The sequence below is a fragment of the Alosa sapidissima genome, chromosome 2 (assembly GCF_018492685.1).
Source record: "Alosa sapidissima isolate fAloSap1 chromosome 2, fAloSap1.pri, whole genome shotgun sequence".
Taxonomy (NCBI): Eukaryota; Metazoa; Chordata; class Actinopteri; order Clupeiformes; family Clupeidae; genus Alosa; species Alosa sapidissima.
In genome coordinates this window covers 1,875,157-1,887,765 of record NC_055958.1, presented here as the reverse complement: position 1 = coordinate 1,887,765, position 12,609 = coordinate 1,875,157, and the positions used below count along the sequence as shown (strand labels likewise).

At 45.6% G+C, this 12,609-nt stretch overlaps 1 protein-coding gene and 1 long non-coding RNA gene across 5 annotated transcripts in view; one reads left to right on the top strand and one right to left on the bottom strand.

The window, feature by feature from the left end:
• LOC121693567 (protein mono-ADP-ribosyltransferase PARP4-like) overlaps positions 1–4,474 on the bottom strand; it is a 44,908-nt gene extending 40,434 nt beyond the window's left edge. Inside the window, exons 1-4 of one of the 2 annotated variants that reach the window (XM_042073107.1) lie at positions 2,949–3,344; positions 2,671–2,800; positions 2,030–2,216; positions 826–931 (exon numbers count right to left, since the gene is read on the bottom strand). In XM_042073107.1, the coding sequence (XP_041929041.1) occupies positions 826–931; positions 2,030–2,216; positions 2,671–2,796 (419 nt within the window). In that variant the 5' untranslated portion in view covers positions 2,797–2,800; positions 2,949–3,344. Of the gene's footprint in view, positions 1–825; positions 932–2,029; positions 2,217–2,670 lie in introns of both variants that reach the window. The other variant, XM_042073115.1, reaches the window with a different exon arrangement.
• Positions 4,475–5,918: 1,444 nt separating this feature from the next.
• On the top strand, positions 5,919–11,213 carry LOC121694490. 3 transcript variants are annotated; one of them, XR_006025776.1, is made up of 6 exons: positions 5,919–6,220; positions 6,637–6,914; positions 7,553–7,628; positions 7,713–7,837; positions 8,062–8,134; positions 10,276–10,370. It is a non-coding gene; the product is annotated as an uncharacterized LOC121694490 (long non-coding RNA). The 3 variants fall into 3 exon arrangements; XR_006025780.1 differs by having other exon boundaries at positions 6,634–6,914; XR_006025777.1 differs by lacking the exon at positions 5,919–6,220 and adding an exon at positions 10,470–11,213 and having other exon boundaries at positions 6,229–6,914.
• Positions 11,214–12,609: the final 1,396 nt, after the last annotated feature.

The window sequence follows — 12,609 nt, the reverse complement described above, 5'->3', positions numbered from 1 at the left end:
TTTAGCTGATGCTTTTGTCCAAAGCAACGTACAGATGCCATGGGCCTTCCCCCTGGTATTGAATCCACTACTTTTATGGCTACTGCATGCTAGACGTAACCTGACTCTCGCCAGATGAATTTCGTTCCGCCTAGCTCCACTCACATCCATCTGGGATCAGTTCCATTGAGAGTGATTTCGGCACCAGATTTTATGGTAGAGCCAATCAGGACACAGGGCGGGAGTTTCATACATGTGACGTAGCGTAGAAGCGACTGTGAGACTGTTCTCAGCATCACGGGTTGGCTTCGATGTGAGTGGTTGAAGTAGCACGTCAATAGATGACGGACAAGTGGCTTATCCAATCATATGCAAGGATTTTTGATAAGGCCCAGCCTTCTGAAAACACTACTCCAATGGATCGATCCCAGATGGATGAGTGGAGCTAGGCGGAACAAAATTCATCTGGCGAGAGTCAGGTTATGCTAGACGAGCTCCTTAACCACAACACTGCCACTGCCCCAGGAAATTACTAGATGCCCGGAACAGGCAATTCAACACAAGACACATAAGGCAATTCAACACAAGACACATGAGGAAATTCAACACAAGACACATAAGGCAATTCAACACAAGACACATAAGGAAATTCAACACAAGACACATAAGGAAATTCTATTGTCTCAACTGTATTTTACTCTCTTTCATATTTATCCTTATGTGTTGCAAGTATAACCCATACCCTGCCCTCTGATAAAATGCTTTTGCTTTTTGCCTTTAATTTTATTTTCAAAATGTCTTCTTCTTCATCTGTCTTCTTTACTTACCAAATAAGGCAGCACTTACCGATGGTTGTAAACATAGTTGGAGTCATCCTTGACCTGATTTTTTACTATCTTTATCTGCGGTGGATCTTGACCTTTGAACTTCTCCTCAGCAGTCAGCAGTCTCACTACAAACGGAACCCAACAGTAACAAGCCCAAGCCTTGTGTGACACTTCTGCTAGTAAATGTGAATTATGCATGAATATACTGAATACATTACAAAAATCCAATCATTTCTCTCTGTCTCACTCTCTCTATTTTCAACTCACACATGCACAAACGTCCAATAAGTATGACTTATATTGTCTAAGAAAAGGAGCATTCTCAGCCTCGTCATCCACACACTGCATGTCACAAACCCCTGGTGCAACCATTAATCATCACTGCTTTGTTTCATGCGCAAACTGTAATCAGTGACACAAAGCAATCAGAGCTCCATATCAACAGGTTGACAGACTGCAAACACAATGTGCACAGAATCACCGGTATCTCTGGAGATGGAACCATGTGGGGAGTGACAGCTGATAGTGATCATAAATAACACCAATGTCTTGGGTGGACTTGTTAAAGCCCCTAGCCCTATAGTGAACTGCAGTGTGGCTCGCCTCACAGACAGGCCCAGAGAGAGCACACTGTGTCCTACTAACAGAACAAAGTAATTATAGGCAGGTAAAGGTCGTAAACACCAGGAGCAAGAACTATATTAGCAATATCAGTGTCATAATTGTTATAGTTATGTGTGGACGTCGTCATTCATAGCTAGAAGCTATACTTTTTCACTGTTATCGTTATAGTTCTTGGTGTGAACGGCCCCTTATGCCAGGATGGTCAACCTGACTGACTGGCATTTCATTTCATGGCACAGCCCTCTGCCATCTCAAATTAACTGCATTCATAGTAGTTTGGAAGAATAAAGCTACTATTGGATTCAAACTGGGTGTATGGAAAATTCAGCCAAAGGATCAGCTTACAGCTCAGGGTGTCAATAAGACAAAACAGGCAGATATTCAATCATGTAAACAGACAAACCATTAACTCTTTACCCTTGATAAAGGCCTATGCTATATGATTTTCAGCTGCTTGTCCATGGCTTTATCGAATAAATTAACCTACTTAAATGCCCAATTTTTCACACACAGAAAAGGCAAAAAGTTTTTGCTGCCAAACAAGTCCTACCATACTCTGATAACCGAGCCAGATGACTCATCCAATGTGTACTCCATACCTGGCTGAATGGTTGGTGCTGGGTGGGTCACAGGGACCAGGACGTGCTCTAGGGCCGGCAGGAGGGCCTTCTGCTCCAGGCAAGCCTGCACGTACTGGAGCCCCACCACCGGCACCTGGTGCTTCCAGGCGCTCCGCTGCCGGTTGTTGCTCAGACTCCCCAGGCTGCTCACCACTATGAAGCTACACTGTGTGTGCGTGTGTGTGTGGAAGGTGCAATCAGACATGAACATTATGCGTTATGGACAGATGAGACATTTAAATTTGCAGATAGAGAGAACGCTGAATTATTTCACAAGTAGGCTATATCAAAAGTGTTAGTTAAAAGCAACGAGAACATCAGAAAATATGTTAAAAGCAACCAGAGACACAACAAACAAAAATAGCTGTCTTGGATTGTCTTGCTAGGTTAGGCTATTTAAATGAATTAATCAGTCATGTTTTCCTAGCCTATCAACAACTGTCGTGCCTACATTAGACTTTGAACATGTGCCATGCTATGGTAGCAGATCACATTCATCCTGGATCACCAAATCACCAAACAGACATTCTTAAGACATGTCTATGCCCATGTTATGACGGGTAGTCAGCGTGCTAGAAGTCCTGAGAGTTCATACTGTCATGACCAAAGAACTAACAAACCTGCTTGTTGACCACATAGGAGAGGCTGCCTCCGTTGTCCGTAATGGCCAAACGAATTTTCTTCTTTTCCTTGAAAGGCAAATCCTTTAGTTCTAAGACCACGGCACAGTTGGTGAAAACGGTCATAGTTCTACGATGTGAGATATAGTCAGACTTACAATCAGATTCAAGCGAAAAGAAGGACTATAAAACAAGTAGTCTACAATATAGCAGCTGTGCTTGTCACTGCAAAAATAAAGGAATGAGTAGCCTGTATTAAAGACAAACTCATGACCAACCTATTTGCTTCTCTGTTAAGTCGAGAGCAGGGACAACTTGTTCTCACACACAAATTGGCCTGTCGCAGACCAATGTGCTGCCTTTCAGTCGACGCAACAGAATAGTTATTTTAAAAAAAGCACTATAATAAAGTGAAAAGAAACCAATCCGAGAGAAACCAATGCAATTTCACCGCGCCTGCTTCCTGGTCCTGTTGTGCATAAGACACTCCCCATCTACAATCATAACAAAACAATAATCCTCTCTAGCGGTGACATAAGGAAATGCATCTAAAGTGACCAGTAAACATCAGTAAAGTAACCTATCTACACAACTGTGAACACACACACTGACACATGTAAAAGATTCCTGCACGCATATGTTTACATTTACAAGATAAATGGAATAAAACATGAGAAAAAATGTCTTTGTGTCAAAGAGAGACCAGTGCCAAGCGAGAGTGATTCTTTGTTATGCCTGTAGGCATACCCTAGGGCCTATACAGTACCAATAATGTCAAAACTCCTGTTGCTTCTCTTGTAACCTAGTGGGGCTACAAACAAGTCAAGATTCATTACCCCAGATATTGCTTACTGAAATTATTTTGAGGGGGAAACAAACTCTCTGACAAAACTACAGCAGCCATCTAATTACAGGTCTGTATCTTTGCAACCTGTCATGTTAAAACACAAAGAAAAACACATAAAGGTATTCATATTAACAACGCTTCTGTTTATGCTGATCAGCGACTACAGCTGGCGTCACCGGCGGGTGACCAGTATAATAGTGATGCCGTCAGGTCAAAGGTGAGCGGTCAGCCACACTACCAGAGAAGACCACACTAGAACGACCAGTCTCAGACAAACTGAAGCTAATTTGACAGAGGAGCTGAAGACAGTAGCTCAAGAGGAAACTCAAATTATCAACAAAGAGGAGTTCATGAGGAGACAGAGGACAGACAAAGCAAAATGATGCTCACTGCCTAGTAACAACAACAACAACAACAAACCTGCAGACCAATGACCTTTATTATGCTTTTATTCAGACTGAAGTAGTAGAACTACTTGTAACAAGGTAGACAGTCTTTACTCTGTATGGCTTTGGATAACACTGTCTGCACAAAAACATGGTTAACTAACAGATGGTTTCATCCAAAGTGACTTACCATACACTGCAAAACACAACCCCTTAATTGCATCCCTTACTTTTGACCTTAAAACCCTTAGGTTTAACCTATATAACCCTATAACCCTATAATAAAGTATTTTTTAAGTAGAAATGTGCAGATCGGATTAAGGACAAAGGAACTGAACTTGTTTACTTCCCCTTCATTTCCCCCCTTAACCAAGGAAACCCTGAATTTTAAAAAATAAAATCAAGATACTTAAATTGTTATTAATTACGAATAAAAGGAACCCCTGACTTGACACCTTACATGTAGATTAGGGGTCACAGCTTAAAGCTGCAGTAGGCAAGTCTGACAGATTGAGGGGACTTAGCCAAAATGTTGAATGTTACAACTCTCATGCCCCTCCCCCACTACCACCGAGCACCCTCTATAATAGCAGAGCAATCTAAAGCGGTTCAAGAGATTGAACATGAGAAGTACATGCAACAACTTGGGAGGGAGATTGCCCAATAAAAAAGGAACTGCCTCAGGTACAACAAGAGCACAGAGGCCTGGCAGAACAGTTTGGGAATGACCCTGAGACTGAGAGGCTGGATATTGTGTGCATGGAGTGTGCCAATGGCTCTGATCCCCTGTTGGTATCCTCAACGGATGGTGCATTGCCGGAAGGTAGCACCTTAATTAGCGTTGATGAGATGAGATGTGTGGATGATGAATACACTGTGGATCTCTCTGATAGTATATGGATCTTTGGATCAGGGGATGCTGAGCATTGGTGCAGCCAATTGAGTGAGTTGGGTCCTAAAGATAAACCTGTGGGTGGCTCTGAGTTGCCATTTGAAAATGAGTCGACTCGTGTTGATCTTTCGGGCAGTGTTTGGCTTTTTGAATCCGAACAAGGAAGTGGAGAGCTCCTTGTGGCTGACCAGGAGCCTGCACTTAAGCTGAATTCCACTTGTACTGCTGGTGGCAATGGTCAGGGAACTGGCCATGGCAGTGAAGTGAAGGTTAGTGCCCACACAGAAATGCCCAGTGTTCCACCGCCTGTAGATCACATGCCTTTCTTTACCTCCGGTCACTTCTACAGGGTGAAGGCCTGGGGACGTTCGATCAGGGGCTGGAGTGGGGGAGCATTTGTTTTGCACTTGTTTTGAGGATTGTGTTTGTGCTTTTGAATCTGAAAAAGGAGCTCAGACTGCGCTATTCATACTGGATTGTCATCGGGAGTTTGACCAGCAGTCAAATAAAATTGGTGGTGAAGACTCTCCAGAGCTGTTTTACCCCACTGCTGATTTGGTGGTCGTCTCTGCCTACTCCTTGTCTAATGTCACATTGAATACGTCTGCTTTATGGCAGTCATTCACCTGTTTGGGCCTAGTAGACAAGATGTTGGAGTCTCTTAGTTTAGGGCCGACTGGGTAAGAATTTGGTGTCAAAACTGGGTTATCACAGCCATGTAGACCATTGGCTGGTGGGATCAGTAACTGGAGTTGTCTCCAGGTTGCAAAGTCCTATGCAGGCCATCGCTGGTGTTTTAGGTGGAGTTGGGTGGTGGATCCTTCTCACCTGGACATGCGCTGAAGTGTCAGCAGAGAGCTTTGTTCTCTTTGGTTTATTTCTGTGATTGACTCGGGACTGTCTGAGATTATGGATTTGTTAGTTTTCTCAGCGTTTCCCACTTTTGGAACTTGTGGATGTCAGAGGAATGATTTTATTATGTTCCTGTTACAGGGAACATTTTGTAAATTGAATGTATATAGTAAAGGAAATTTAGAAAAGGAAAAAAAACACACAAAAGATTTATAAAAAGAGTAAAAAATTTATAAAAAAAAATAAATAAAAAAAACTAAAATAAGAAAATTGTTGGTGGTGTTTTTTGACTTACAGGCGGGGCTTCAGTGATGTCACTATCTGTGGCTAATTAGGTTAAATTGGACACCTGTCCTAAGTCCTGGGGCTCACAATTAGTTTCCAGGCCTTCGGAAAGGACGAGGGGCCTGTGATCCCTCATGGGCGTTTGCCTGGCAAACTTGGACCCGTCTCATTTTTTTTCCTTTGGATTTTAAACCACCACACACCAAAACTGAACCTATTAGGAACCAACATTTGGGCTGTTCGTAATTGCGTTGGGAGAGAGATACACCGGGTCAGCGAGAGCCACAGGTAAGTGACCTCTCACTAGAGCTCTGCCAAAGCTGACACAACACACATTGCACCCACACACGGTAGGTTCTACTTTCACGTCTTTACATCACGTAGGGCCAGTGTGTAGGTTAGTTCTAGCTTTTCTTTTAGGTTATGTTGAGGTCCGAGGTCAGCTATCAACATACCCTAGACAAAGTAGCTTTAGTTTAGGTCATGTTGAGGTCCGAAAACTCTTTGCTCATGTTAGATTTTTGATGATGCTAATTATGTATATATTTGATAATAAGTGTGTATATATTGTGTAGATATCTTTGAGGAGTTGGTCTATTTAATTGTCTATTAATTATATTTAACTGTTTATGGGAATATTGGATATTGGCATTTCCCTAGTGTGTGTGTGTGTGTGTGTGTGTGTGTGTGTGTGTTTCTAGCAGGCCAGTATGGAAGTGTGGTGTGTGTGTGTGTTTCTAGCAGGCTAGTATGGTTCTGCTCCTTTCCAGCAGAGGGTTGAGGGGAGAGAGGGGGTGCGGGCGGTCGAATCCCAGTAGCTGTTGTGTGGACGACTCCCAGTCGCGGCCGAACTCCAGCCGGCTGCACACGCACGGGTACTGCCTGTCTGCCCAGCGTACCCAGTCCACCGCCCGCTTCAGGGCCTCCCACTCGGAAGAGCTGCGGTCAACACACAAAAATAACAAGCACAGAAACGCACACAGTAAGAGCTGCGGTCAACACACAAAAATAACAAGCACAGAAACACACACACTAAGAGCTGCGGTCAACACACAAAAATAACAAACACAGAAACACACACAGTAAGAGCTGCGGTCAACACACAAAAATAACAAACACAGAAACACACACAGTAAGAGCTGCGGTCAACACACAAAAATAACAAGCACAGAAACACACACAGTAATTAATTAAAATAACAAACACAGAAACACACACAGTAAGAGTTTTTATTTCACTCACTTTTGTTTTAATTCTCCTCTCACTCATTTATTCTGCCATAATAGCTTTAATAGCTAAAAGTATTTAAAGTTATATTATATCCTTATATACCAGCAGGGTGGACACCAGCCTCAGGATATCAGCCTGGGCCTTGGGGCCTGATAGACAACACACACACACACACGCACACACACACACACACACACACACACACACACACACACACACATACAAAATAATTTAAAGAGTAGAAAAAAACATATTGGTAGGTTGCTATTATAGTATCAGTCAAAATTTTAGCCTAAACTAAATATGATTGGAACTTTTCTGTGTAGTGTAGATGAGTGTATATGACAGAAATCATTTCTCACCCAGAGATGAGATGCCTTTTTCTTTCAGGAAAACGTTGGCAAAGAAGTTCAGATCCACACCCAGGAGCAATCCCACTTCCTCTGTGCATTCCCAGTAACCCCCTGTAAGCATACAAAACTTAACATACTGAAATGAAATTGAAGATGATAGAAATATAAAGCAGTGGCCAATTCATATTGTGTCATAGGTATACTGTCTGTTCTATGACTAGCAGAAGAAGTCTGAAGAGCAGATATCTTACTGGGCTCTGAAGACATGCCAACTGTTCCCATGATGCACTGGGTTTGATCTCAATATGTGATCTCACATCGTGTAAGCATTGGCTCTTCCTGTAATGGTGAACTCAACATTACTTCCACAGTAGACTCCCGAGAGTTCTCACATAGTTCATTACATGTGCTTTTGTAATCAAACCACGACACCACGGCCTCATAAAAACATTCCAAACAATCCTGTCCTTGTGAAGTAGCTTCTATTCAACATCTCCATCTCGTTACTTTAAAACTTGCATGTCAAATATGTTTTATTGTGCACAGGCAAAGAATAATCGATGACAGCATACCTTCTCAGCAAGCAGCGTTTCTGGACTCCGGGATACCGGGACCAGGGGTAAAAGGGGAACCATGTTCTTGGGCGTCTACTGGTGGGAGCAGAGGGACAGACATCCCAGAGCCTTTCTCCAAGACCATGTTAGAGGGATAGGCCCGACCTCTGGTTCTTCTGAGGGGGCTCCCCAGAGCAGCACTTCTGTGTCTCTGAGCCAGGACAGGCTGAGCACCCCAATGGACAACAGGAGGAGCAGAGGAGAGGGAGCAGGGGGGGTGGTCTGAGGGCAATGCTTGAGCCTCATAGACAGGAGAGGAGCCCCCGAGAATGTCAATATAGTCAGAAACATCGCCATCGCCTGCAGTGACAGGTGGGGCAGAATAAGCAGCCCCATAGAAAACAGGAGCAGGGAGCGGACAGCGTTTACGTAGGGGTAGAGGAGGTAAAGGAGCCGACATGACATCCGAGGCAGCAGGGGGGCGGTCTGAAACTGACTGGGTGGAGGAAACAGCACGGCCACCAAGCGGCAGTGAGAAGGAGTCCAAGGCAAGAGCAGAGAGGTGCCTAGAGGTTTGGGGACGAGGAGTCTCATAGCCCTTGCTAACTCTTTTACTGGCACGATCAACGGGAGGAGGCAGAGTGGATCTCGTGACATCAACTGAGCGTGCCTCAGATGCCAAGCGACGGGAGGCAACACCTGAAGGGGCTAGGCTTGGAGTAGGAGCAGAGACGGGAGGCAACACCTGAAGGGGCAAGGCTTGGAGTAGGAGCAGAGACGGGGAAGGTGCACTGGGTCTGGGGCCTGTGCACTGGGTCTCTGTATGCTAGAGTGCTCTGGGGCCTGTGCACTGGGTCTCTGTATGCTAGAGTGCTCTGGGGCCTGTGCACTGGGTCTCTGTATGCTAGAGTGCTCTGGGGCCTGTGCACTGGGTCTCTGTATGCCAGAGTGCTCTGGGGCCTGTGCACTGGGTCTCTGTATGTCAGAGTGCTCTGGGGCCTGTGCACTGGGTCTCTGTATGCCAGAGTGCTCTGGGGCCTGTGCACTGGGTCTCTGTATGCCAGAGTGCTCTGGGGCCTGTGCACTGGGTCTCTGTATGCTAGAGTGCTCTGGGGCCTGTGCACTGGGTCTCTGTATGCTAGAGTGCTCTGGGGCCTGTGCACTGGGTCTCTGTATGCCAGAGTGCTCTGGGGCCTGTGCACTGGGTCTCTGTATGCCAGAGTGCTCTGGGGCCTGTGCACTGGGTCTCTGTATGCCAGAGTGCTCTGGGGCCTGTGCACTGGGTCTCTGTATGCCAGAGTGCTCTGGGGCCTGTGCACTGGGTCTCTGTATGCCAGAGTGCTCTGGGGCCTGTGCACTGGGTCTCTGTACGCTAGAGTGCTCTGGGGCCTGTGCACTGGGTCTCTGTACGCTAGAGTGCTCTGGGGCCTGTGCACTGGGTCTCTGTACGCTAGAGTGCTCTGGGGCCTGTGCACTGGGTCTCTGTACGCTAGAGTGCTCTGGGGCCTGTGCACTGGGTCTCTGTATGACAGAGTGCTCTGGGGCCTGTGCACTGGGTCTCTGTATGCCAGAGTGCTCTGGGGCCTGTGCACTGGGTCTCTGTATGCCAGAGTGCTCTGGGGCCTGTGCACTGGGTCTCTGTATGCTAGAGTGCTCTGGGGCCTGTGCACTGGGTCTCTGTATGCTAGAGTGCTCTGGGGCCTGTGCACTGGGTCTCTGTACGCTAGAGTGCTCTGGGGCCTGTGCACTGGGTCTCTGTACGCTAGAGTGCTCTGGGGCCTGTGCACTGGGTCTCTGCATGACAGAGTGCTCTGGGGCCTGTGCACTGGGTCTCTGTATGCTAGAGTGCTCTGGGGCCTGTGCACTGGGTCTCTGTATGCTAGAGTGCTCTGGGGCCTGTGCACTGGGTCTCTGCATGACAGAGTGCTCTGGGGCCTGTGCACTGGGTCTCTGTATGCTAGAGTGCTCTGGGGCCTGTGCACTGGGTCTCTGTATGCTAGAGTGCTCTGGGGCCTGTGCACTGGGTCTCTGCATGACAGAGTGCTCTGGGGCCTGTGCACTGGGTCTCTGTATGCTAGAGTGCTCTGGGGCCTGTGCACTGGCCTGTGCACTGGGTCTCTGTATGCTAGAGTGCTCTGGGGCCTGTGCACTGGGTCTCTGCATGACAGAGTGCTCTCCACAGCTTTCATTTCCCTTTTTCTTCCAGGGATGGGAGAAGACACAGGCGCAGGAGAAGACAAAGGGGCACGGCCAAACATTTGAACTGAGCCTTGACGAGTAGGAGAAGGAACAGAGACAGGGGTACGGTCTGGGGCCTGTGCACTGGGTCTCTGTACGCTAGAGTGTTATCCTGAGGCAAGAGGGACAGCTTTCATTTCCCCTTTTCCCCTTTTCTTTCAGGGATGGGAGAAGACATAGGGGTTGGGGCAAAGGTTGGAGTCCCAGACACAGTGAAGCCAGCTGAGCCTTGAACAGCAGTGGTGAAGGCCCCAGGAGAGCGGGAGGAGCAGGACCGGAGCTCATGCTCTAGTACGAGAGCGTCGAGAGGAAGAGAGACAGGTGAGACCATCTAAGACAGGAGGAGGAGGAGGAGGACGGGGACAACTTTCAATTTCGTTCAAGTTCTGGAAAAAAACAATGCAGATTTAAATTTCTAGAAGGACTGTTTTGTATACTGACTACTCAATGAACTGAAAAAATCATACGGAATATGGGCAGCAGATCATTTGTACAACAGTTTACAGTATTATCCCCTGGATGCTAACTCTAAACACACTGATACAGTTTACAGTATTATCCCCTGGATGCTAACTCTAAACACACTGATACAGTTTACAGTATTATCCCCTGGATCCTAACTCTAAACACACTGATACAGTTTACAGTATTAACCCCTGGATGCTAACTCTAAACACACTCATACAGTTTGACTTCAGGTAAAGTAGGCTACTTGTAAATTAGACTGAATGGATTTTAATTGAATGTTATAGATAATCTGAGTTTTAGGCTGATCTAGACATTCTGTAATCTAGACAAATTTGATTCTTGTAACCAATTATACTGGACACAATGTTGATTAACTTATTAAACACTTACTGCTTGTCACCTGAGGAAATGCCAAACTGAAATGCACACCTAAAAATCCTTTTTTTCTGTTTTGCTTTGATTTCGGAACATCTTCATGTCTAACAAATCAAATCCTTACTAGTCTATTCTTTAATTCAACATAGCCTATTTTTGTTCCAAGAGATGTCGTCAGCTTTCATTTGAGAGGTCACTTGAGTAGAATCTGAAAAATAAACACAAATGGACAAACATAAATAAACACTGACACGACCCCATTCTCTTGAACCGTTACTCTACCTGTGTGCAGTAATAATAAGCTTTATTTATATAGCACCTTTTATACACAGAATGCAGCTCAAAGTGCTTTACATTTGAAGCATGTAACACAATAATAGTCAGTCAGTCATTATCAATCACTTTTCTTCATTGCTGGGGCTGTTTATGATCCACTCAGCAACATATCAAAAATATAGAAAATGACGTCATAAGACTGGCAGCCTTAACCCTCTTAGCCCCACAAGCACGCCATATGGCAACTGTGGCAAGGAAAAACTCCCATATTCCAGGAAGAAACCTTGAGCAGAACCTGACTTAATAGGGGGAGCCCATCTGCTTCTGGCTGGCTGCGCCCTCCAATAGTAACAGATGTAGAATAATCTGAAAAAGTAGTCTACAGGATAAGATGAGTTAAGTAAAAGCTTTCCTGTACAGGTTTTCAGATCTTTTTAAAAAATATTTACTGAACTCGCCTGCTTGATGTACAGAGGCAGGGTGTTCCATAGTTTGGGGGCATAATGGATAAACGCAGCTTCTCCACTTTGTTTGTGGAGCACTTTGGGTACGATTAAAAGATTAGAATTGGATGATCTAAGTTTCCTTTGTGGTTGATAAGATATTAAAAGCTCAGAGATATATGAAGGTGCTATGCCATTCAGAGCTTTGTAAGTAATTAACATAACCTTAAAATCAATTCTATAGGAAATAGGGAGCCAGTGCAGTTCAGCCAACACAGGGGTGATGTGTTCAGTGGGGTACGAAGCCGTAGACCAAGGTGTGGCAGTTGCTGAAGAGGGCGTGGACCTGTGCAGGGGCCTGAACAGGAGGGGGCGCTGCTGGGCTGAACAGCTGCCACTTCACCGCCACCGAGCCGCAGCCTGGAGACGCCAAGCGCCTCACCTGCGACGCCACCTGCCAGGTGACGCAATACTCCAGTTACACACCTGACATCAGACACGTCTGTCTCTCAAATACATGTTTCTATTGGAGGTTAAAGGTGCTCCAAGCGATGCTGGGTAACGTCACTTCTGTTGACATTCAAACAAAACAGAGAGCTAGCTCGCTACTTCCTCCCCCTCCCTCCCGTGCAATTGAAACTCTCCTAAACGCGCATCTCATCTGTGATTTGCTGATGAATATTTACATAAGTCTACATTCTTTTGTAGCCTTATTTAATCAAATGTTTAAAAAGTTAATT